At 42.1% G+C, this 23,605-nt stretch overlaps 1 protein-coding gene across 4 annotated transcripts in view; it reads right to left on the bottom strand.

Moving 5' to 3' along the window:
• The window catches only part of EYA3 (EYA transcriptional coactivator and phosphatase 3), a 119,787-nt gene that overhangs the window by 24,954 nt on the left and 71,228 nt on the right, over positions 1-23,605 (bottom strand). For 3 of the 4 annotated variants that reach the window (XM_020983295.2, XM_020983291.2, XM_020983293.2), the window contains 3 exons: positions 18,556-18,692; positions 9,511-9,648; positions 2,277-2,362 (listed from right to left, as the gene is read on the bottom strand). In XM_020983295.2, the coding sequence (XP_020838954.1) occupies positions 2,277-2,362; positions 9,511-9,648; positions 18,556-18,692 (361 nt within the window). The remainder of the gene's footprint in view (positions 1-2,276; positions 2,363-9,510; positions 9,649-18,555; positions 18,693-23,605) is intronic. The other variant, XM_020983292.2, reaches the window with a different exon arrangement.

Below are 23,605 nucleotides of genomic sequence, written 5' to 3'. Positions count from 1 at the left end.
AAGTAGTATGTGAAATATAGCTTTAATAACGCCAGTTACTGTGGGAAAACTCAACCTAGATGTTTTCTACGATTCCACAGACACTTCTGTCAGTGTCAAATAAGTAGTTATGTGGCTAACAGACAAGACAGCAAACATTTATTCAACTATTAACAACAAAGCACTGGGCAAGAGAAGTGGGGCAGGGGTACAGTCACATATAAGACATAAGCGCCCCCTTATCCCCTCCAGGCTGGATCACACAGAGAAGAAAGTGAGTAAGACATGGCAATACATAAACAGTAAGGGCCATGAGAATGTGTGTAGAAGGGAAAATATCATGGTAGGTTGGAATGATCTAGGAAGGCTTCAGAGAGGAGACAACCTTGAACTGGGCCCTGAGAGATAAGGAGGGGTGGGATGTATAGAGAGGAAGACATGGGGCAGGACCACCAGCAAATTGCACAGACCCAGAAACTGAAGAGAAATGCTCACTTGACTCACTTCTGCAAAGTGAGAAGATAAGGCCAGGGCCCAGAAAGGGCTGGGAAAGTTGGCTGGGGGCTGGTCTGTGGGAGGCCTTTAATGCTTGAGGGGTCTGGGCCTGATCCTGCAGGCATTAAGGCAGAGGTACAGTGAGAGCAGTGCTCTCAGAAGATTCATCTACTGGTATGTGTAGGAATGATCAGGAGAGGGAGAGAGAATAGATGAGGAAACTGAGGCCCAGCGGGATTCAGTGACTTGTTTAAGGTCCCAGAACTGGCACAAACCTGAGGGGGACATCTGCACCAATGTCCTAAATCCTGGCCCAGAAATCCCCCCGTTATGTACGACATGCTGCAGGTACTCAATTCAATCAGGGTCAGGTAGAGGCATCAGATGTGGAAGAGGACATGAAGAGCACAAAGCACTGCTGAGCGACCACTGAGAAGACATGTGGACAAATAGGTCCAGGCACAGCTCTGAGAGGAGTCGAGGATAACTCGTTTGGGACTCGGGCAAGTCAGAGAATAATGGGGCAAGAGAGAGACACAGAGGCTGGTTTAATAAACCCTGAATCCGAAGTGCTGGCAGGTCATTACAGTGAAAGCAACGCTGGTCCCCTGGCTGTTCCTTCACTTTGGGCAGGCGTTTTCACTGGTTGGAATGCGTTTTCCTCCTCAACTCTGACTGCCGACTTTCTTTACATCTCAGCTGAAATGCTACCTTCTACAGGAAGCCCTTCCTGATCCCCTTCATGCCAGTGCCTTCCCTCTGTTCGTTATCTCCAACTGTTCCTTCAGGGAGCGTGCCTGTTCACAGCTGTTTGCAGGTGGCATCCCCCATTAGATTGAGCTCTGGGGAGCAGGGGTTGTCTGTGATCTTTCTCTGCTTCCTCAGTCGCTAGCACACAGAAGGAGCTCAATAAATGTTTACTGACTGACCAGTAAAAATGTGGGACTAGAGGCTGAGAGAGAGGTAAAGGCTAGAGATATGGGGGAAGGAAGGATGGTGTCTTCTATACAGAAGAGAGTTGCAGTTGCAAAGGTAGATAAAATCTTTCCTGATCTCCTTCTTCCACTGCTAGGGCCTGCTTTATTTTGCACCCATCCTACATGTAATTATATATGTACATGTTCTCTTCCTTGATAGAATACAAGCTCCCTGAGAGCACCATTTCATATTTGTCTTTGAATCCCAAAGGCCTGGCATCTACAAGAACAGGAGTGCAGAGGTCTAAGAACTGAAGCTCTAAGATTAAGATTCTAAGAAGGGGACGAGGAACCAGTAATGGGGAAAAAGTACATTCAAAAAGGTAGGAAAAGAACAAGGGTGGAATGGGGTCACATACATCGAGAGAGGCATTTCAAGCCAGACTGGGTGGCAGTGGGTGGACAGGGCCAATAGCATCAAATATTGCAGAGAAGGCAAGAAGAGTGAGGACTGAGATCACTGTTAACTTCTGAGAGAATAATCTCAGTAGATTGGTGAGGATTAAGGCAGATTTGGGCAGCAACAATGGTAACTACAAAGCAACATGATAAGTCTGGCTGTAAAGGAAGGAGAGACAAAGGAGACAGCTCCGTGAGGGTGGATGAGCAAGGAGGGGACAGCAGGGCCTTGGAGCTGTTGACAATCAGGGACACTCTCCATAGCTACACAACTACATGTATTTGGGTGGGAGGAAGCGGGGAGGGTGTCTCCAAGATTTGGGGCTGGGAGTGGGAATAAGTATAAATCCGAAGGCAGAAAGGAAAGAATGAATGGAGAAGAAAGGTACCCTGGATTAGTGAATAGGAATGGAGATAACCAATTACCTGGTTTGAGATGCTGGCAACTGCTGATGCTGGAATATTGGCAATTGTGGATGAAGAGGAGATCAGGCTGGCATTGGTACTTGAAGCTGCAAGATTCAGAGTGTCAAAAGATATTAGCATGTGATTATGCAGCTTTGAAAGGCCAGAAGAGGCTGCAAATGCATTAAGTGTGTAGGGCAACAGGGAGCAGGCTACACACTTTGGCAAAAGAAGGCTGCGGGAGGTTCAAAACTATCAGGATCAAAGGCAGGTAAGCTTTGTTTCTGTACTCCGCTCCCCAAACCAGACCAGACATCTGATTATAAACAGAAGACCCCTAACCTGTCCCTGGCTCAGGAAGCCCACTACTTAAAACTCAAATTCCATGGCAGCACACACGATGTACATTCATGGAAACAATGGCACAAGTTAAACACACATGTAACCCAATCACTCCAGCCCATCGTCTCTGGCTGTGGGAGGATGATTACCTGTAATACGACCTGCGGAGGGAAGCCAAAAGAAACTCAGAAAAATCTCTGTGATAAATCCATGTGTAAGGGCTGTTTGGTTCCCGGTCCGCAAATCCCAGTGAAATAATCACTATAGACAGGCCACTGTCCTTCTAAGACACAATATCTTCCTTGTATGTAATAGGCCCTTAATAAATCTTGGTTGGAATAACTTAAAATAACAGCTTAACCCTGATTATTGGAATCTATTCAGTTTAACAGACAATAAAAGAACGAATAAATGAATGAAAAACCATTTAATCAGTGCTTACTACAGGCTGGGCAAAGTGATAAGTGAGGAATATAATACAGATAACAACAGGACAAATACAGTACGAAAACCAGTCAGTCCCTGCCCACAAAGAGCTTACATTCCAACAGAAGAAAACACAAATGGGGGAGTTGTGATGGAGGAGGGGTGTTTTGGTCTCTTTAGTCACAGCACTAGTGAGTGGAGTCACTGGACAATGGACTGACCCAGGAATAGTACTGCTAATTTGTTTACTGTTTCTAGCCTAGGACAGGAGAGGGGAAGCACGGAGGCAAGACGGCTAGAGTGCAATGGGGCAGGTCTGAGGTAGGCTAAAAATGTTGTATTCTCACCAAGCACGTCTCCGGAGAGAGAGCTCGAAAGAGGGCAACACCTACCCTGACCTGGTATGAAGGAACTTGCCAATAAACCCAGAGAAATGCAAAAAGGATGACTTTTCTGGTCCCAAGAAGGATGGTCTACAAGTTGCTCAGGCATGCTGATATATGCCAGGAAATTCTCTTCACTGTCCACATTATTGCATGAATCAAAACCCCACAAAATCTTTTGGCTTGGGAATTAACTAAAGGGTCCCCAGAGATCTCAGCACAGCTCCACAGGTAAATGTCAAGAAAAGGTGAGCCGAGGTTTAGAGTTCACCTTCACCATGCTTCCCAGGTTATGACTCCAGGACCTTAGAGAGGCTAGCTTCTACCTATTCTACCTCTTTTTCATAAAAGCATCACAGTGGGTCCCAGCTCAGACTTGTCACACACACCAAAAAGCTTCACCATCAAGAGAATTAAAGTAGTTGAGGCCCACTTTTTGATAAGTCATGGAACAGCGCAGAAGTTATCAATCCTAAAGAAAAATTTCAAAAAACAACAGGGCAGATGAAGATGTAACAAAAACCTCAATCATTCAAAAGGAAGAATGATAAAACGACCAATTCTGTCCCCAAGGTGTCCTACAAAGAAGGCATGTTTAAGTGAACTGAATGAGAACAAGACTATACACTTAGACATGTTAGTAAAATTAGATAGTAACACCCACAGTATACTAAGAAATGACTTGCTAAAAGTCACATGATGAAGTCACTTTCATCATGAGCTTCTCACAGTGCCGAGAACTGAGGGGTCTAGACCTGATCGTCATCAGTTTCTGGAGTCCTTCTGCTGACATTTTTTGTTTAGTTGTTTTCTCACTTGTATCTGACTATGTGATGCTTTTGGGGGTTTTCTTCAAAAAGACACTGGAATGGTTTTGCCATTTCCTTCTCTAGCTCATTTTACAGATGAGGAAACTGAGGTAAACAGGTTTAAGTGACTTGCCCAGGGTCACATAGCTAGTGTCTGAGGGCAGATTTGAACTCAGGGAGATCAGTCTTCCTGACTCCAAGCCTGGCACATTAGCCCTTATAAGACCTTTACTGACATAAAAAACCTCAATCACCTAAATAACCTATATGGAGGACAAAGAAGTAGCCCAGGAGCTTAGAGACCATCCAGTCCAACACTCTCATCTTACTTTATTTTCTAAAACCTTTAGGAAGGAGGAACCTTCAGAGGCAGTGCCATTCTATGTGTTTTTTTGTTGCTGTTTGGTCAATTCCAACTCTTTGTAACCCCACTTGGGGTTTTCTTGGCAAAGACACTGGAGTGGTTTACCATTTCCTTCTCCAGTTCATTTTACAGATGAAGAAACTGAGGCAAAAAGGGTTACATGACCTTCCCAGGGTCTCACACCTAGTGTCTGAGGCTAGATTTGAACTCAGGTCCTCTATAGGTAACTTTAAATGCTAGGAAATCTTTCCTTACATTAAAATCTGATCTGCCTCTCTATAACTTTTACCTTTTGCTCTCAGATCTCCTCTCAGGGTCAAGTAAAACAAGTTTAATCTTCCCTCCCCCTTCCCCCCACCTCAAGTCCTCTCTTCTACAGACTACACTTTCCCAGTTCTTCCAACCCCTCCTCACAAGATATGGTCTCCTGATTTGGGAAGCCTGCCTAATAACCGCCTCTATTTCTTCCTCATATCCAGGCTATCTGCAGCACAGTGCCATGACAAAGAGCTTGTTTCTCCCTGCAGTGACCTTCACCCAAATGCTCTCCGTTGTGCTTCCCTGCTTTGGTTACTGGCACCCACTGTAGGCCATAGTTCTGTACGGGCACACTATATGGCTGTGGGTCCAATCATGCACCTCTTAGGTTAGTATGGCTTTTCTTTTCCTTATAAATGGAAACAAACAATCTAATGCCTTCCTTCAAAGCGGCTTCACGTCTCACTGTGCCTTCACTACAGCATCTCAGCCAAGATGGTCCCCACTGAGGGCCTGATCAGAGCTTTGCTGCTTGCTGCATGAGAACGGGGAAGCAAGAACACAAAGTGGAATCCAGCAAGGAAGGGCCACTCGCCTGGCCTGCCTACCCTCGTCCGCTCCGTGGTTCACAGGCCAGTGATCTCAACCTGGGGAATGAAGAGGAAAACTCCAGCAAAACTCCAGGTATCTTGACAGGCACCCATGTTTTTTATTTCTGTTCCACAGTTAGCTGATAAGCTAAGTGGCCAGGTATTCAGCTACTATCAACTCAATGAGACTGCCTTGTAGGTCACAAAGAGTTTCTGGGGCCAGTCAGGTGGCGCAGTGGATAGAGCTCTGGCCTTGAAGTTAGGAGGACCCGAGTTCCAATCCAGTCTCAGACACTTGACACTTACTAGCTGTGTGACCCTGGGCAAGCCACTTAACCCCAGCTGCCTCACCAGAAAGGAAAAAAAGAGTTTCTGGCTACAACACATCGGTGAAGACTTCTGCCTTACAAAATGCAGGGGCCTGCTAGAAAGTGAGTGATACTGAATGACTCTTACATGCACAGAATCACGGAACTTTGGAATTGAAAGGTGCAAACAGCATTGTGGAAGGGGCACTAATGCTGGGGGTCAGAGGATATGGATTTGAATCTAAATTCTGTTACTTAGTGGACTCTGGGCAAGTCACTTCATCTCATCTGTAAAAAGAGGGGTTTCAATGAGATAAGGCATAAAGTTCCTCCCAGCTCTGGGCCAATGATCCTTGGATCTCATGAGTTACGGAAAGGAACATAGAGGCTTATTTTTAAGTTTCTAGATTAGGAAACTGAGGCGCACAGAGAGGAAGTGAAATTGCCTGAGCCTCATGGCAGAGCTGGGATATGAGCAATGTCAGCAATGAAAAAAATACATGTAAAAATTTAACCTCAATAACTACATCCCATACTCTCAACATCACCACTAAGCAGCCACGTCCTCCCAAAATGCTCTGTCAGCCACCCTGAAAATTAAAGAGGTGGGGCGTCAGGAAAGGGAGTGCTTTTAAATGGCGAGTCACAGCCATAACAGAACCCTCTCCAGTGCTGGCTACATGGAGACGAGGGAAACTTTGCAGAAGTGAGGGACACCTTATTTCTCCAAGTGGGAGGCCCCACGGTAACAGGCAACAATTCCCAAGTAGCTGATTTCACTGGACAGAGCCAACAGCCTAGGTTTAATCAACAACCACATCCCATAAAATCCTGAGTCTCATCCCAGTGAAAGAGGTGATTCCTCAGTGAAAAAAGAAATCCTCGGTATGCTCGGTCACACTACACAACAGAAAGGACAGCTGAATCACTCATTCCCTACAAACAGCTTGGTCAGGGGACTCCCTTGGTTATAAGAACATACAACAAAATACTAGAGGGAAAAGCTGAGTGGAATGTTCAGAGCATCCCTAAGGGCAGGGAAAGTTACTATACCCTAAGGGTTAACTTCAGTAGCAAGAAGCAACAGTCCTCAATGTATTGGGTTCAGATAGTCAATTCCCTCCGGCAAAGCACGAATGCAAAGACTCAAAGGGGGCCCAATCAATCAATAACCATTTATTAATCCCCTACTCTGTGTCAGACACTGTCTGTCCTAGGGTGCTGGAGATTCAGTGACAAAAAGGAAAAGGTCCTTTTCTTCAAGAAGATTATTATCCCACTAGGGGAGACAACTAGTACATGCAAAATAAGTACAAGGCATTTTTGGAGGGAAGGTCTGGGTAGCTGGAGAGAGGAATGAGATCAGGAAAGGTCTCATGTGGCTGAAAGTGGGTGACTGAGCTGAGTTTTGAAGGAAACCAGAGATGTCAAGAGGTGACGGTGAGGAGAGAGGGCATTCCAAGCCTTGGGAACAGACAGCCTGTACAAAGGTGACTTAGACAGAAGACAGAGCATTGTATGTAAAGGGCAGCAAGCAGACCAGGGTATAAGATGAGGAAAAATGTATAACACAATCGGATTGGAAAAAGAGGGTGGGACTAGACTAGGGTGGGCTTTAAAAGGCAAACAGAGGAGTAGAAGACCAAGCAGCAGTAATTAGCTACTGGAGAACAAGGGGGAGAGAGGGGGAGAGAGAGAGAGAGAGAGAGAGAGAGAGAGAGAGAGAGAGAAAGAGAGAGAGAGAGAGAGAGTGTGTGTGTGTGTGTGTGTGTGTGTGTGTCTGCGCGCGCAATGAATCACTTCAGCAGCTGTGCAGAGGATGAATCAGAGCACCAGCCTGATGTAACTGATAAGTTCTGCTGCACAGGACTAATTTAATTCCTGCTAATTTGTGGCAAACTAGAGAAGTTAGAAATGAAGTATATTTTGTGCAAAACTGGAATAGGCCAAATTAATATTGTTCTGTTCAATCTCTCAACTTAAAATCTCCCAATCGTAAAGAAAACAATGTGGTTCATCACTAACATGTGCCTCTCCTTACTTCAGCAATGTGTTATTTCTTTGGGAGGGGGTACTTCCTCCCCCAATGGAGATCACTACCCATCTAACCACTTGGGTTGACTGTCAGAGATGTGGCCAAAACCCACAATTAATCACCCTGTAGCCAATATGACGATGAACTACTTATAACTAGTTAAATTAATCCTTAAATGACAAATGGTCTTTGTCAGATCCCATGGTCTGCTATTAATTTTACAATCTTCTTTTTATTTCCTTTGTCTTCTGCCCTAATAAATCTGATGGAGTTTTTTAATCCTTTCTTTTCATTTTTTTTCCTTTAAGATACTATGGAAGTAAACCAGGGTAGTGAAGAAATGAAGCATAAACTGGATAAAATTTCTTAGGCATCAGAACAAAAAGTTTCATTGTACTGGGGCTCAACATATTTGTTTTAGATCTAGGAGCCAGCTCTCTAATTTAAGAGCTAGATGAATTTTTCAGGTTGCAAAATAAAAATAAACATAAGTGGGTGAGAAAAGAAGGCCTAGTAGGTTCTTAACTCACTGTTCAGCATCAAATCAGCATCCTCAAAATACTATTAAATAGAGGACCTTGGGAAAGATCCTCTCCTCGAAGGGGCTCTCAATTAGCCTTCTCTAATTTCCTGGCCACTCTTCCTTCTCCCCTCAAGCCAAGGGAGCCAAGTCAAAGCCTGAGATGACCTGTGCTCCTCCCACAGGGCCAAGGCCAAGCATTGCGGTGGACTTCCTTTAGTCCTGATGATGATAAAACATGAACATGGAGGAGCAACCTGGAGGCAATGGGGAGCCACTGCAGAAGGAGGAAAGTGACCTGTTGAGAATCTGTTGGTAAACCTGTCCTGAAACCACTCTGATGACATTCGCAGGCAAATCCTGGTGCCTGGAACTCACCTAGTCTTCATCTAATACAACTCCTTCACTTTACACATGATGCCACCGAGGTCAAGGGAGGTTAAGGATGTTTGTCAGAAGCCCAAAGCTAGTGAATGGCTGAGCTGGGACCTAATCTAACATGTTCTCCTGCTAAACCAGGCTGCCACTGTCCTCTCACTGGAATGTGGTCACAAAGCAATGAGTGTGACGGATTATGGTGGTAGTGATTATAAATAGTATGCCAGAACCAGCTCACCCTGGCTGGCAAGAGCCTCTGTTAAATTTTCAATTAGAGCATTTACATTTCAGAAATTGGCAAATGCTACAAATCAGGGAATGTTAATAATGCAGATTGAACTTAAAGTCTGTTGTGCATACAACATCCTCCCCCACACCCTAGGGAGACAGTTGTTAAAATATATACCAGCCCAATCCTGGTTATAAATAACAAAACATTCCACACCTCCTGTCTCCCCAGGGAAACCTTTCACACCAACAACCTCACCAAGTTCCAGATCACAAAGTCTACTCTCCAGACCAGTTTGCAGCATTGCTAAGATCCTGTTTTTCGCCTTTCTACACAATGACATGCACACAAGCATGCTTTTAGCTCTACCGTGGCAGCTCACAAGCCCAAAAGCAGGATGCATGGTACAACTGACATTCCAAGAGCTAAGCTACAGTGCTATTTGGATAGGCAGGGACTGGTGTCTGCCTTGGCTCACCAAACACAGACAGCATGCACAAATTCACATCGCACCCTTTCTGCTTAGGGATGCAGCGCTTCCCCAACCATCTGGAGAAATACGTAGACGTAAAAAACAAAACAAAACAAAAACAACAAAACCATGCCTCTTTACCTTGAATGGGATAAGAGTAATGTGCTGGGCTTGGCTGGCCTGTGGTTAGCCCTGTAGTGCAGGTAAGAACACTGTGTTGACTTGGAGCTGGAGTCTGAATTAAACCACTTTCAGGTTTCATACCTGGCCACAATGCACCTGGATCAGATAAATTGGACCAATTACAAATGAGATACCAGGACCAAAGGCAGGTTTGTTGCCTGAAAACGTCAGCCAGTTGATCTATGTCATAGAAGAGAATTAAAGCTGCTTGTTAAGAGAAAATTGTTGATCCTCCTAAAGTTAATTATATTCAACTAACAAACACAGGTACATAGTATCAGCATGCGGCAAGAAAAAACACAGACAAGCCATTATCTTGCTGAAGCCAACAGCCTTAAAGCCACATAGGCTCATTTCACCTCTCTGGGGAAATTCACCAGTGTTCAAAGGGGAAGTGAAGGCCAAGATGGCGCCTAGCTCCACGGTCCAGAGAGGCTGTTAGGCCCCAATTATTTTGGACTTCATCGTGCAGAATGTTTCAATCTCAGTTACCAAGGATACCTCAGTTATTGGTCACTGCCCAAGGGGATCCACATACGTGTCAAGTTTCTATTAAAATCACTTACTCCTTTGGGCAAATTTTAAAACCTTTTACCCTCTTGGGGGTGGAGATCATTCTAAAATATATCATATACATCCCCGGGCCTTCTGAAGAAGTACCTTGAATAGAATTAAGTCCCTTCCAGCATACCCAGCACAAACAATGACTGCTCTGTAATAAAGTGATAGTCTCAGGGGTTGCTGCATATGTGGAACTGCCTGTCCTTCCACTCCACAGCTCCAGAGTCTTGTACGTTTTACATCTGTGTGTCTGCTCCTTTCATCTCTTTACTTGTAACAACTGTTACTTAACATGGCCAGCAGCCCCACTCCCCAGCATAATCCTCTGAAGCCTCAATAAGGCATGGAGGTAACCCTGGAGTCTCAAAGACTGGGTCAGTGGAGCACAAGCTCCTACCAAGCTGGAAAGGCTTTCAGTACAGGTGTAGCATTGACTGTATCTTTGTGGCCTCAGGAATGGCTCAACCCAGGGAGTTCCCAAAGGGTCCTCACCCCAAAGCTGGTCATCACTTATGGTGACAGAAACCCATGGAAGATCACCTCCCAAGGCCTGGAGGCACTATGCTTTGGGTCAAACTGGGGAATGCTAACAGATAAAACCATAGATCACCTGAAATACTGAAGACCACTGAATCAGTGGTCTAGGAAACCAGATCAAGAACTGTTTCTTTCAAAAGGGGTAAAAGAGCTGTTAGGGGTTATCACTTGCTCTCAACTAGCTGACGGGCATGGACTTTGCAACTATTCTTTCTAGTGCTCATAGGTCTGGATGCTTCTTCCCTAAAATAAAATTTTTTGGATGGTTGGGTTTGCCTGAAAAGTCATTAGTATTCCAAGATGTAGTTCAGAGCAGGTTTGTGAATAAGAAACGTGAAATTAGTGTCAAGGCCACACTAGCGAGGCAGCAAGATGGCACAGTGGATAGAGCACTGGGACTCTCAGACACTTACTAGCTGTATCTTACTAGCTGGGCAAGTCACTGCTTCAGTTTACCCAAGTGTAAAATGGCAGTAATAACAGCACTCATCTTGAGGGGCTGTTATGAGAATCAAAGGAGATACTTGTAAAGTACTTAAAACAGTGCCTGGCATATAGTAAGCACTAGATAAATGCTTGTTCTCTTCCCTTAAACTTCAGTATTAATTTAGTCTGCATACCCCTAAACCAAAGAGGATTTACTAACAATGGAATAAACTTAATTCTCTGAGTCAGAAGGTTTTACTTAACCTTGGTACTCATTCAGTTGGCCAGATATCTCACTGCTACTTTGGAAAGCTTGTTGTCAGATTTCTTTAATACAACTTTGAGAAGTAAATGAAGAAACAGGAATTTCAATGAGGAAAACAATGAAGGCTCAGTAACTGCTGTGTCCAAGTCATGAAGACACCAGCAAGTAATGTCAAATTCTATTCTTCTCTGATGATTCTCTGAGTTGATTTATTTGGGAAGGCTAAGGAAAAGCACCCCAAGGTAGATTAGAAAAGCTTCCCTATGACAAGACAAATCAATGCCTTTTCTGAATTATTTCTGTGATACTCCAAATAGTCTCTCTGGCCCCACTGTACCCTTTGGTTATTATGACATTCCATTATTTTTTTTATTATTCATATTTTATTTTATTTTTAAAAATTTATTTATTTTTAGTTTTCAACATTCACTTCCACAAGACTTTGAGTTCCAAATTTTTACCCCAACTCTCCCCTCCCCCCACCTCAAGATGGCATGCATTCTAAATATCCCTTCCTTTTATCTCTCCCCCTCTTCTCTTATCCCTTTCCCCTTCTATTTTCCTGTAGGGCAGGATAGATTTCTGTACCCCATTTCCTGTGTTTCTTGTTTCCCGGTTGCATGTGAAAACATTTTTTTTAAACATGTGTTTTCAAAACTTTGGGTTCCCAATTTTCTCCCGTCCTCCCTCCCCACCCACCCTCTTTGAAAAGGCAAGCAACTCAATTAGGTTATACACGTGCAGTTATGCAAAGCACTTCCATGGTAGCCATGTAGTGAAAAACTGACTCTATTTTCCTTAATCCTATCCTGCCACCCCTCCCCCATTCATTCTATTCTTTCTTTTGACCCTGTCCCTCCTTAGAAGTGTTTGCTTCTGATTACCCCCTTTCCTAATCTGCCCTCCACTCTATCATTCCCCTGCTCTCTTGTCCCCTTCTCCCCTGATTTTCCTGTAGGGTAAGACAGATTTCCATACCAAATTGAGTGTGTATGTTATTTCCTCCTTAAGCCAAATGCTATGAGAATAAGATTTACTCATTCCCTCTCACCTTCCCTTGTTTCCCCTCCACTGTAAGAGCCTTTTCTTTTCTGCTTTTTTGAGATAATTTACCCCGTTCTACCTCTCCCTTTCTCCTTCTCCCAGTATAAACCTCTCACCCCCCCTTAATTTTATTCTCCAGATATGACCCCTTCATCTCCAACTCATCCTGTACCATCCATCTATCTATCTATCTATCTATCTATCTATCTATCTATCTCTACATCCACATATAATTTTTCCCACCAACTACCCTAATACTGACAAAGTTATAAATGTCATTTTTCCATGCAGGAATATAAACAGTTCAACCTTAATAAGTCTCTTATGATTTCTCTTTCCTGTTTACCTCTTCATGTTCCACTTGAGTCTTGTATTTGAAAGTCAAATTTTCTATTCAGCTCTGGTCTTTTCATCAAGAATGCTTGAAAGTCCTCTATTTCACTGAATGACCATTTTTTCCCCTGAAGGATTATACTCAGTTTTGCTGGGTAGGTGATTCTTGGTTGTAATCCTATCTCCTTTGCCCTCCAGAATATTATATTCCATGCCCTGCGGTCCCTTAATGTAGAAGCTGCTAAATCTTGTGTTATCCTGATTGTGTTTCCATAATACTTGAATTGTTTCTTTCTGGCTGCTTATAATATTTTCTCCTTGACCTGGGAACTCTGGAATTTGGCTATAATATTCCTAGGAGTTTTCCTTTGGGGATCTCTTTCAGGAGATCTGTGGATTCTTTCAATTTCTATTTTGCCCTCTGGTTCTAAAATATCAGGGCAGTTTTTCTTGATAATTTCTTGAAAGATGATGTCTAGCTCTTTTTTGATCATGGCTTTCAGATAGTCCAATAATTTTTAAATTCTCTCTCCTGGATCTATTTTCCAGGTCTGTTGTTTTTCCAATGAGATATTTCACATTGTTTTCTAATTTTTCATTCTTTTGGATTTGTTTTACAGTGTCTTGATTTCTCATAAAGTCACTAGCTTCCAATTGCTCTAATCTAATTTTTAAGGAAGTATTTTCTTCAGTAATCTTTTGGACTTCCTTTTCCATTTGGCCAATTTTACTTTTTAGGGCATTCTTCTCCTCATTGGCTTTTTGGACCTCTTTTGCCATTTGGGTTAGGCTATTTTTTAAGGTGTTATTTTCTTCAGTATTTTTTTGGGTCTCCTTTAGCAAGCTGTTGACTTGTTTTTCATGATTTTCTTGCATCACTCTCATTTCTCTTTCCAGTTTTTCCTCTACTTCTCTTACTTGCTTCTCAAACTCCTTTTTGAGCTCTTCCAAGGCCTGGGACTGATTCATATTTTTCTTGGAGGCTTTGGATGTAGGAGCTTTGACTTTGTTGTCTTCTTCTGGTTGTATGTATTGATCTTCTTTGTTACCAAAAAAAGATTCTATGGTCTGACACTTCTTGCAAGGTTTGCTCATGATCCCAGCCAATTACTTGACTTATAAACTCTTTGTTAAGGTAGAAGTCTGCTTCCAATGTGGAGAATGTACTGTCCCAAGCTTCGGGGGTTTGTACAGGTGTTTTTAGAGATACTTCTAGGGACCTGTAAATTTTCAGTTCTTCCAACGTGGTATGATTAAGGGGTGAGGTGTTTACTCCTTTCCGAGCCTGTGCTCTGGTCTATAAGTGACCACAGACTCTCTTTTCTGTCTTGGAACTGTGAGGAGGATTTCCTCTCCACAGCCACTACAAGCTTCACCACGCCAGGGCTCCTCCTCGCCCCAGGACCACCACCCAGAACTGGGACCCAGATCCAAGCACGGGCAAAGCAAGAGATTTCTGCCCTAGCACTGGCAAAGAGATCCCTGCAATCCCTCTCTGATGAGCCATTTGATTCCCCCTTAGTCTGTGGGCCGAGTGCACAGGAGGCAGCAGCCACCCCGGGGCCACTGGGGAACTGGGGCTGAGACCTAGCTCCTCTCTCACTGCTGAAACAGACTTTCCCCACTGACCTTCTAAGTTGTCTTTGGCATTTGTGGGTTGAGAAGTCTGGAAACTGCCACAGCTGCCCGCTGAGGCCTGCTCCAGGTTTGCTGCAACCTGCCCGTGCTGAACTGCGCTCCTCTACCGGCCTTGCATGATATACCTTTCTGATTAACCATCTAGGTTGTATTGGGTTGGATATTTGTTTCACTCTGTCTTTTTGTGGGTTCTATTGCTTTAGAATTTGTTTAGAGACATTTTTTAAAATAGGTATTTAGAGGGCTTGGGGGAGAGATCAAGCAAGTCACTGCCTTCACTCTGCCATCTTGGCTGTGCCCCCCCCCTTTTTTTTTTGGGTGAGGCAACTGGGGTTAAGTGACTTGCCCCCAAATCACACAACTAGTAAATGTTATGTGTTTGAGGTCACATTTGAACTCAGGCCCTCCTGACTTCAAAGCCAGTGCTCTATCCACTGTGCCACCTAGTTGCCCATTACTTCTTATACTTGTCATCTTGCTTTCTTTTAATAAGGCTCAACTCAGCAATATTTGTATGAAATATTCATATAAAGATCAGAGAATGTTAGAACTTTAAAATCATCTAGAAAAATATCCTCATTTTACAGATAAGGAAACCAAAGCTAGGGGTGGGACAGAGTGACTTACATAGTAAAGAGTCCAGAATTGAAACCAGGTCCTTTTTTTTTTTTTGGTTAGGCAATGGGATTAAGTGACTTGCCCAAGGTCACACAGCTATTAAGTATTATGTGTCTGAGGCTGGATCTGAACTCATGTCCTCCTGAATCCAGGGCTGGTACTCTATCCATTGCGCCACCTAGCTGCCTCAGAAAAGCTGCTTTTTTTTTTTTTTATTTTTTAGGCAATTGGGGTTAAGAGACTCGCCCAGGGTCACACAGCTAGTAAGTGTCAAGTATTTGGTCTGAGGCTGGATTTGAACTTGGGTCCTCCTGACTTCAGGGCCAGTGCTCTATCCACTGTGCCATCTAGCTGTCCCAACCCAGGTCCTTCTAATTCATGGTCCTATGCACCATGCACTAACACTATGCTGTCCCCAGCCACTTTCTTCTGTCTAAAACTTTATTTTGTACATTCCTTACTAACACGCTAAAAAACTGGGAAATAACCCAGGCAGCCTCAAACCAATGTCTGCAAGCTCCTTGAAAAACCAAAGCTTGTTATAGGTAGCCACTGGGTTCCTACAGCAGTGGTCCTTCCCAACCATCATCTCCCCTCAACTCCCCAACCACGAAAACACATAAAATGTAATTAATATCACTGAAATAGATCCTTAGTGAAGATTAGTTAATAGCTGAAGAGTACTTCAATGCTAAAAAATATGGGGCAAGTGATTTCACTTTGTCTCTGTTGAGTCAGCAGATCCTGGAGTGAGCTATTATTTGATTAACAACTAAAATACTTTAAGAAAAAGTAAAATGGTAGTAGGCAACTAGTAAAGTCATGAAAAAATATCAAGCCCCCTTTCTTCACACATCCCTCACATGAAACTGAAAAGCACTGTCCCTTATCTTCTGCTCCCACATATCAGAAGAGATGACATCTTCTCATCTCCTTCAAAAGAGATCATCTAATTACCACTTCTACCTATGAGAGAAGCTTCTCCATTTTAGACCCACCACTGAAAACAGATGACTACTCTTCGTAGTGGTCAATAAATAGGGGCATTTCCAATACCTCTGACCACTATCCATGTTTCAGAGAGAGTATTTTTTACAGTCCTGTGAATGTCTAGCAAAGAGACACTGAATTGAGACCAATTTGAAAATGAATAAAAAAAAAAGTTAGGTGTTGCTGAGAAGTGTACACATTTTTAAGAATATGCAAAGCACTATTCAGGGGGTATGATTAAAATTATACAAATATCCCCATACAAATTCTCCTATAAGTACTACTACAAAAAGTCCCATGATAATAAGAAAACCAGCGGAGACAGAGTACATTTACATAGTAATTAAGCCGTGGTTTACACTTGTGAAGACCGCTGTGATTTACAAAAGTCTTTCCTCGCAACAGCTCTATCTGATAGGTAAAAGTTTTATTATCATCCATTTAGAGATGAGAAAAGGGAGGCTCAGCAAGATTAGGCCACTTGCTCATCCATGGTCACACAACCTGGAAATCACAGAATCTCAGGAAGCAAGCTAAGAAACCACAGAATCGAAGCAGGACTTGAACAAGAATCGGCTCTACAACATACCTGAAAATGTCCTGCAAGGGGACCCCACTGCCTCCAGAGGCAGCCCCTTCCACCGTGGGGCAGCTGTAACTGTCAGGGAGTTTTCCTTTCCAAGAAACCTAAGGTTCCTATCTTATCACCTGCCCCATTGCTGAGTCTGTAGACAAACTTGTCTCTGCCACAGAACAGTGCACAAGTCACTTGACAGTGGCCATCACGTCCCTTCTAAGTCTTCTCTCATACAGCATGGTCCCAGTCCCCAAACATTATGTTCCCATCAAGAATCTACCCCAAACCTAAACTCAGTCAGTCACACATTACTTAAAGTCAGACCAAATGAATAATGATGGGGTGATGTTAGACTGTCCCTAGGCTAATTTTAGGGGATATGTTATGACATATCAGTCTTCCTAACCTCCCCTTCCCCTCACTCAATCTGATCAAAATTAAGGAATTCTGACGGTTTCCTTGACAATACACACAGAGGTCGTCTCTACTTTTTAATTTTCATAACTATAAAGAATATATATATTTTTTAAGAATATTTTTAAGAGATGCCATCAATGTTGTTTTAATGCTTTCTTAAATGCTCAACACAAACACAGGCTTCTAGCAAAATACATTAAAAATGATACTCAGAGCTCTACTTCACAAAATTTCCCTCTAATTTTAAAAATAAAGCAAAATTAATAAATCTCTATTAATGTTAATATATTCATATTCATGTGTCTATATGGTACCATATTGAGAGTGAAGAGTAACAGCTGGACAGCCTGAGCGCTCCCCTGGTAATCCACGGAATGTTGGAAGGTCTCCCTGTGCACTGGGAGAGGTTCTATGGAGGGTTAATGGGAGAACATGGACTAGAAACACACAAGATGAGACGGTCTGGATGGGCTGGGACTTATATAGTTGGATAATTAGGTGGTTAAGCACATGACAAAACATCTGATTCAGGAAATAGGCTGACGACTTGATAGGCATGGATAATAGACAGTGTAATCAGGGAATGAGAGGGATTAAAAAAAAGAAAAACTCTAGGAAACAATGCCACAATCATTAAGTATATCTCTTACTTTGTTGCTCCTTCAGTGGGCCACAATGAAGGTGTAGCACTGAGTCTGAGGGTGATAAAAACTGCTTTCTACTACTGGCACACAAAGGCCACTGGGCCCTTAAAAAAAACAACTCTGAAAAGTGGAAGCCAAAGGCAGTCACCATTACTGCAGATTCTTGATGTCTGGTGAATACCAGGTAGTCAGCAAAACACAGCTTATCATACTGATTGTGGGCAGGTGGATATCTTATTTGTTTAGCACACTCCAAAAACCTCATTTTGAAAAAAAGAATCTAGATATAAACTGAGTTGCTATTAACCTTTGGTAAAAGATGGTTTCATTGTTTAAATACAGAATAAAGCCATACAAACGTTACTGGTATTATTACTGTTACCAGAAGTTTTGGGTTTTACTCCCAATAAGAATACCTTTTGACTTAAGCAGAACAAACATTTGATAAGAGTCAGAAGCAAAGCAGGAAATTAATGTCAAATATAGTACAATATTCACAGAGGGGGCAAGGACTTCAACCTAGTTCCAACAGTGAAGAGTTGATTACTTACTTCCTTACAGAGTATTTATTAAGTCCCCATTGTGGGGGGTGTTGTATTCTGTACAAAATAAATTCAGAAGACACAGTCTAATCCCTCAGGGATCTTACCTAATATTAAGGGGTTCTAGCCTTCCTATCTTCCACAGATCTAAAAAATCGTAAGTTTGGGCTGATGACTTAGACGTGAACTTTACAAGGCTCTCAAAAAGGATTTTTGAGGTACAGTTTTAAGTCTCATGCATCACACACACTGCTGACCACTGGGCATCCAGCATGCATGCAGAGAAAACAGAGTAGCTTCTCAGCAAAGAACTGAGAATGTTCTGATGTCAGCCATGCCCGATGTTTTGGGAGGCAAGTTCGTAGGATCCTCATCAATATTCCTAGGGATCACTTCAATAATATGCCTTACCAAAAGGAGGTAGTCCATAGGTTTGGGTTGCCTGAGGGTAGACAGCATAGGGTTGGGACTGCTGAAGTGCCTGGTACTGAGTCTGGCCAGAGTAAGCAGTCTCCGATACAGGGACCGAGAGGATGTGTGCATAAGGTCTAGAAAAATGAAAACAAAAAAAGTTGCTTACATTAGACATTTCAATTCTATATACTTCAAAAAACATTTAAAGAGTACCTACTATGTGTTAAATATTGTGTGGGATACAAAGTGCAGATATAGCCCCTAACCCAAAATAGTTTATATAAGTACGGGAGACAAGACATGGAAACAACTCTGTCACAGGTAGAATGCCATGGTTGCCACACGTGAGGTACAAATAATGTACTCTGTGGGCAGAGAAAATGTATATATAGCATCTAAATTTGAGGGGAGTCAAGTGGGTAGAGGTTATGGAAGGCTTAATGGAAGTGATTGCAATTGAATTGGGTTTTGAAAGATGGGCAGAATTTCCCCAAGGAGAAACTAGAAGGGAAGGAGGTAAAAGAGAAAGCCAAAGCAAAGCAATACACTTCTGTAATGGCAGAGACTGCATGAAAGGAGTTGGCAGACAAATGAACCCCATGCTAAGGAGTGTGGCTTTACTTGATTGGCAAGAGGAAGCTGTGAAGAAACTTAAACATGACATCACCACAACGATATTTGGTTTAGGATGACTGATCTGGCCGTAGACATGGGGAAGATCAGAAGAAGGAAAGGCAAGGGAATCAGTTATAGGGCTAATGAAATAGTTCAAATGAAGAGTCATGATTATTTAAACTAGAGCAGAAGTAGAAATCAGAAAGGTAAGGAGAGAAAGGAAGAGAACCATTTTGAAGGCAAAATTCATGAAATTTGGTGATATGGGTGTGGAAAGTGCGGAAGAGCGAGTGGAGGCATTAGCAGGGATGAATCCAAGGTTGGGAACCTCAGTGATTTCGAAGTTAGTCATATCATTACCAAAGAGGCAAGACAAGAAGAGGGGAAAGTTGGTGGAGATGAGCTCCATTTTGGATATGTTGAGTCTAAGATGTCAGTAAGACATGCATGTCAAGCTATTCAACAAACAGTTAAGAATGAAAGTCTGGAGCTCAGAGGAAAGGTCAGGGTTAAAGACACAGCAATGTCTTCGAATGTCTTTAGAAGTGAATGACTCGGTAGGTATCAATAAGATCACCAAGGGAGAGAATAGTGAGGGAGAAGAAAGTCAAAGGTAAAATCTTGAGAAACTCTTTGGCAGCAGGAAAAGGATTTAATAAAAGAGGATATGAGAAATACACAAATGAAGAGTTAATATCAGTAACCATAAATAACCCCAGGGGGCTTTTCTCTATTGCAAAAATGTTCATGACCTCTGGCCAAGGTTTCCAAACAGTAACATCACAGAATATATACCCTTTCCCTTTTCATATTCTTATTTTTTGGTGCCTAAAGAACAAGGGTGTCATGGAAATTAATACCTTCAATTGAGTTCTCTGCTACATCTTCAAAAGTTGGAAGCAAATGGCTGGCCTCTTAATGACTGAGAAGACTATAAGCATACTTCCACATTCCAGCTGAGAGGAAAATTACAATCTAGGACAAAGGTTCTCAAAGTGTGGTCCAGGGAACCCTATAGGTTCCCAAGACCTTTTCTGCAAGGTCAAAACTATTTGCATAATAAAACTGGACATTTAAATATCTAATGTGGCAATAATGGATCTAATCCACATAAACAAAACTCTTGAGGGCCAGAGGGAAGGGTTTCCTCTCAACATTTTTTAAGAGTCTAAAAGGGTCCTGAGACCAAAAAGTTTGAGAACCACTAATCTAGACTGAATTGTGAAGAAGTAGCAATATATATTCACCTGTCTCGTCTTTTCTAGGAACAGAAAGAAAAGAGAGAGCTAGACATCAAATACAGTCAATTCTCAATAGTCTACAGAACATCTTTTTCTTCTCTTTTGACTACCTGGGTATTTCTTGGGTCATTAGAATGTCTATCAATAGGACAAACCCGAGATGGAAAAGAAATATAATCAAATTTATCTGCTTTATTAAAGATTTAACTTCTGAAAACTTACTATTCACACTAAATAATGATGGTTTCTTTTGGTTTTAATAAGAAACTTCCTTATTCTTGGTGTCATTCCTGACTTAGTATTTTTAATGTACTGAAAGGAATCCAGTCTAATGCTGGTGCATCTGGAGACAAAGCAAACGTACTGTTATCTGACCCTCCTCTCCTTCACTCCCACAGTTCAGGCCCCGAGGCCCTCTTCCTGGTCTCCCTGCATCATCTCTCCCTAGTTCAGGCCACCCATCTGCTAACAAAGTTCTTTTCCTTAAGCACAGATCTGGCCACGTGACTCTTCTACTCAATAAACACCAATGGCTACCTATTGCACCTCTGAGATAAAACAGAAATGCCTCTGTTTAGCTTTTTAAAGCCCTTCACAAAAAAATTCTCTGATAAAGGCCTCATTTCTCAAATACATAGAGAATTGAGTCAAATTTATAAAAACACAAGTCATTTCCCAATTGACAAAATGGTCAAAGGATATGAATAGGCAGTTTTTAGCAGAGAAGTCAAAGCTATCTGAACTCAAGTGGAAAAATGCTCTAAATCACTATTGATCAGAGAACTGCAAATTAAAACAACTCTGGGGTATCACCTCACACCTATCAGAGTAGCTAACATGCAAAAAAGGAAAATGCTGGATGTTGGAGGGTATGTGCGAAAACTGGGACACTAATGCATTGTTGGTGGAATTGTGAACTGATCCAACCCTTCTGGAGAGTAATTTGTAACTGTGCCCAAAGGGCTATAAAACTGTGCATACCCTTTGATCCAGCAATACTTAGCTGTAGCTAGGTCTATATCCCAAAGACATCCCAAAAAAAAAGGGAAAAGGACCTATCTGTACAAAAATATAGCCGCTCTTTCTGTGGTCGCTAAGAATTAGAGATTAAAGGGATGCTCATCAATTGCAGAATGGTTAAACAAGCTGTGGTATGACTGTAATGGAATATTATTGTGCTATAAGAAATGACAAGCAAGATGATTTCAGAAAAACTGGGACAGAGTTCTATGAACTGACACATAGTGAAGTGACCAGAACCAGGAAAACACTGTATACAGTAACAGCAATATTGTTCAATGAAGAATTGTGAGTAACTTAGCTATTCTTAGCAATACAATGATCCACGATAATCCCAAAGGACTAATGAGGAGGCATGCTATCTGCCTCCAGAGAAAGAACTGATATTGACTAACTACAGACTGAAGTGTGCTATTTTTCACTTTCTTTCATTTTTTTCTTTTGAGTCTTCTTGTACAAAATGACTAATATGGAAATGTTTTACATAATTGCACGTGTATAACCTATGTCTGATTGCTTACCGTCTCAGGGAGGCAGGAGGTAGGAATAGAATTTAGAACTCAAAACTTTAAATAAAAATGTTAAAAAAAATTTAAGGAAGAAAAAAAGCCCTTCACAACCCAGTTTCAACCTATCTTTCTAGCCATATTCAACATCGTTCCCCCTCCAATACGATGCAATCCAGCCAAACTGGCTGTTTCTCTATTCCTCACTCGTGACACTCTACCTCTCATGCCCGTGCTTTTAATTGGCTGTCCCACAACCCTGGAATGCTCCTTCTTCCTTCTCCTCATCTTGTGTAGCTGCCCTCTTCCTTTAAGACTCAGCTCAAGTACCTTCTTCTGACTGAACCCTTTCCTCATCTACCCAATAGTTAATGCTTTCCCCCTTTTAAATTACCAAGTATTTCTTCAACTACCCTCTATGTATTTGTATGTTCTCAATTTATGCCTCATAGATTTATATCTGTACTTGTTGTCTCCCCCTCAATAATGCAGCCTTGCCAACAAGGTTGTTTTATCCTGTGTACTTACATCCCTGACACAAAGGAGGTGCTTAATAAATGCTTACTGATTGATTTATTAGGTTGTGACTCTATGCCAATAAGTTCTAGGGCACCTAATCTGAATCATTCCAAAGGTAAAATTCCCTAGCAATTAGCTACCAAAGAAAAACCAACCAAGACAAGAACGTCACAGCCTTTAAAGGATAAAGCCTAGAACTGTCTCTCTAGAGGGGACTTTTTCTGGATTTCCCTTACAAAAACCAGACCACTGCATCCTGGAGAGTCTTCAACACACAGCACCTGGCTGTCCTCTTCACCCTTTCCAAAGCATTAAACATAAAGGGTTAATTTGGTGGTGGTTGTGGAAGTATTAAATTTTAAAAATAAAAACAACCCATTTTCATTCTGAACTTAACAAAAATCAAATAAGTATTTCCATATACAAAGTAGAAAAGAAACAGTAGGAGGTACACAGAACTCCAAATCACCACTGTGTATACCCTGCTTTTCCTTTAAGTATACAATAAGTTAAACACATAACCTTCCGAGATAGTTTGCTTGTCTGTTTCCTTCTGACCTCCTTTATGTTCTCTTCCATGCATTTTAAAATGCTTTTCAATGACATTTTTAAGGGGTTAATTTGAAAAGTTGCATAGTTCAACAATCCTTTACACATAGCAAGTAATCAATAAATATTTATTGAATAAAAGAAAAACTTGGAAGATTTCTCAGAGTATATTCTATGCTCATATTCTAATGGAATTGGAATTTTCTTTGCATAACACATAAAGAAACAAGGTCTCTAGTGGCCACAACCCAAGGTGCATGGTTATCTACAGCACACATAATTTGACAATGAGTAATAACCCCAAGTATTTCAACTGGATTACTTCTCTCTGGTGAGAGTGCTTAGGTCCTTCTCACAAACACTAACAATAACAACAGTTCTGTTCATATTCATTTTTCCTGTGAGAGCTCAATATACTTTCATATTTAGTGGTATCATTCCCCACAACAGCTCTAGGAAGAAGGCTCGGGTAGACCTTCATTTTGCCTTCAGAGAAGCCCCATCTATCTGAAGTCAGGGGTAAAATGGGTTTCTGTGTTTGTACAAGCCCCTCTAGGCCCAAACTCCTCTGGATGCACTGTTTTTCCAAGGTGAGGC

The sequence above is a fragment of the Phascolarctos cinereus genome, unplaced genomic scaffold (genome assembly GCF_003287225.1).
Source record: "Phascolarctos cinereus isolate Bilbo 61053 unplaced genomic scaffold, phaCin_HiC Scaffold_726;HRSCAF=1367, whole genome shotgun sequence".
NCBI classification, from domain to species: domain Eukaryota; kingdom Metazoa; phylum Chordata; class Mammalia; order Diprotodontia; family Phascolarctidae; genus Phascolarctos; species Phascolarctos cinereus.
The sequence above is the reverse complement of the archived record's forward strand: the minus strand, read 5'-3'. Positions and strand labels throughout refer to the sequence as shown.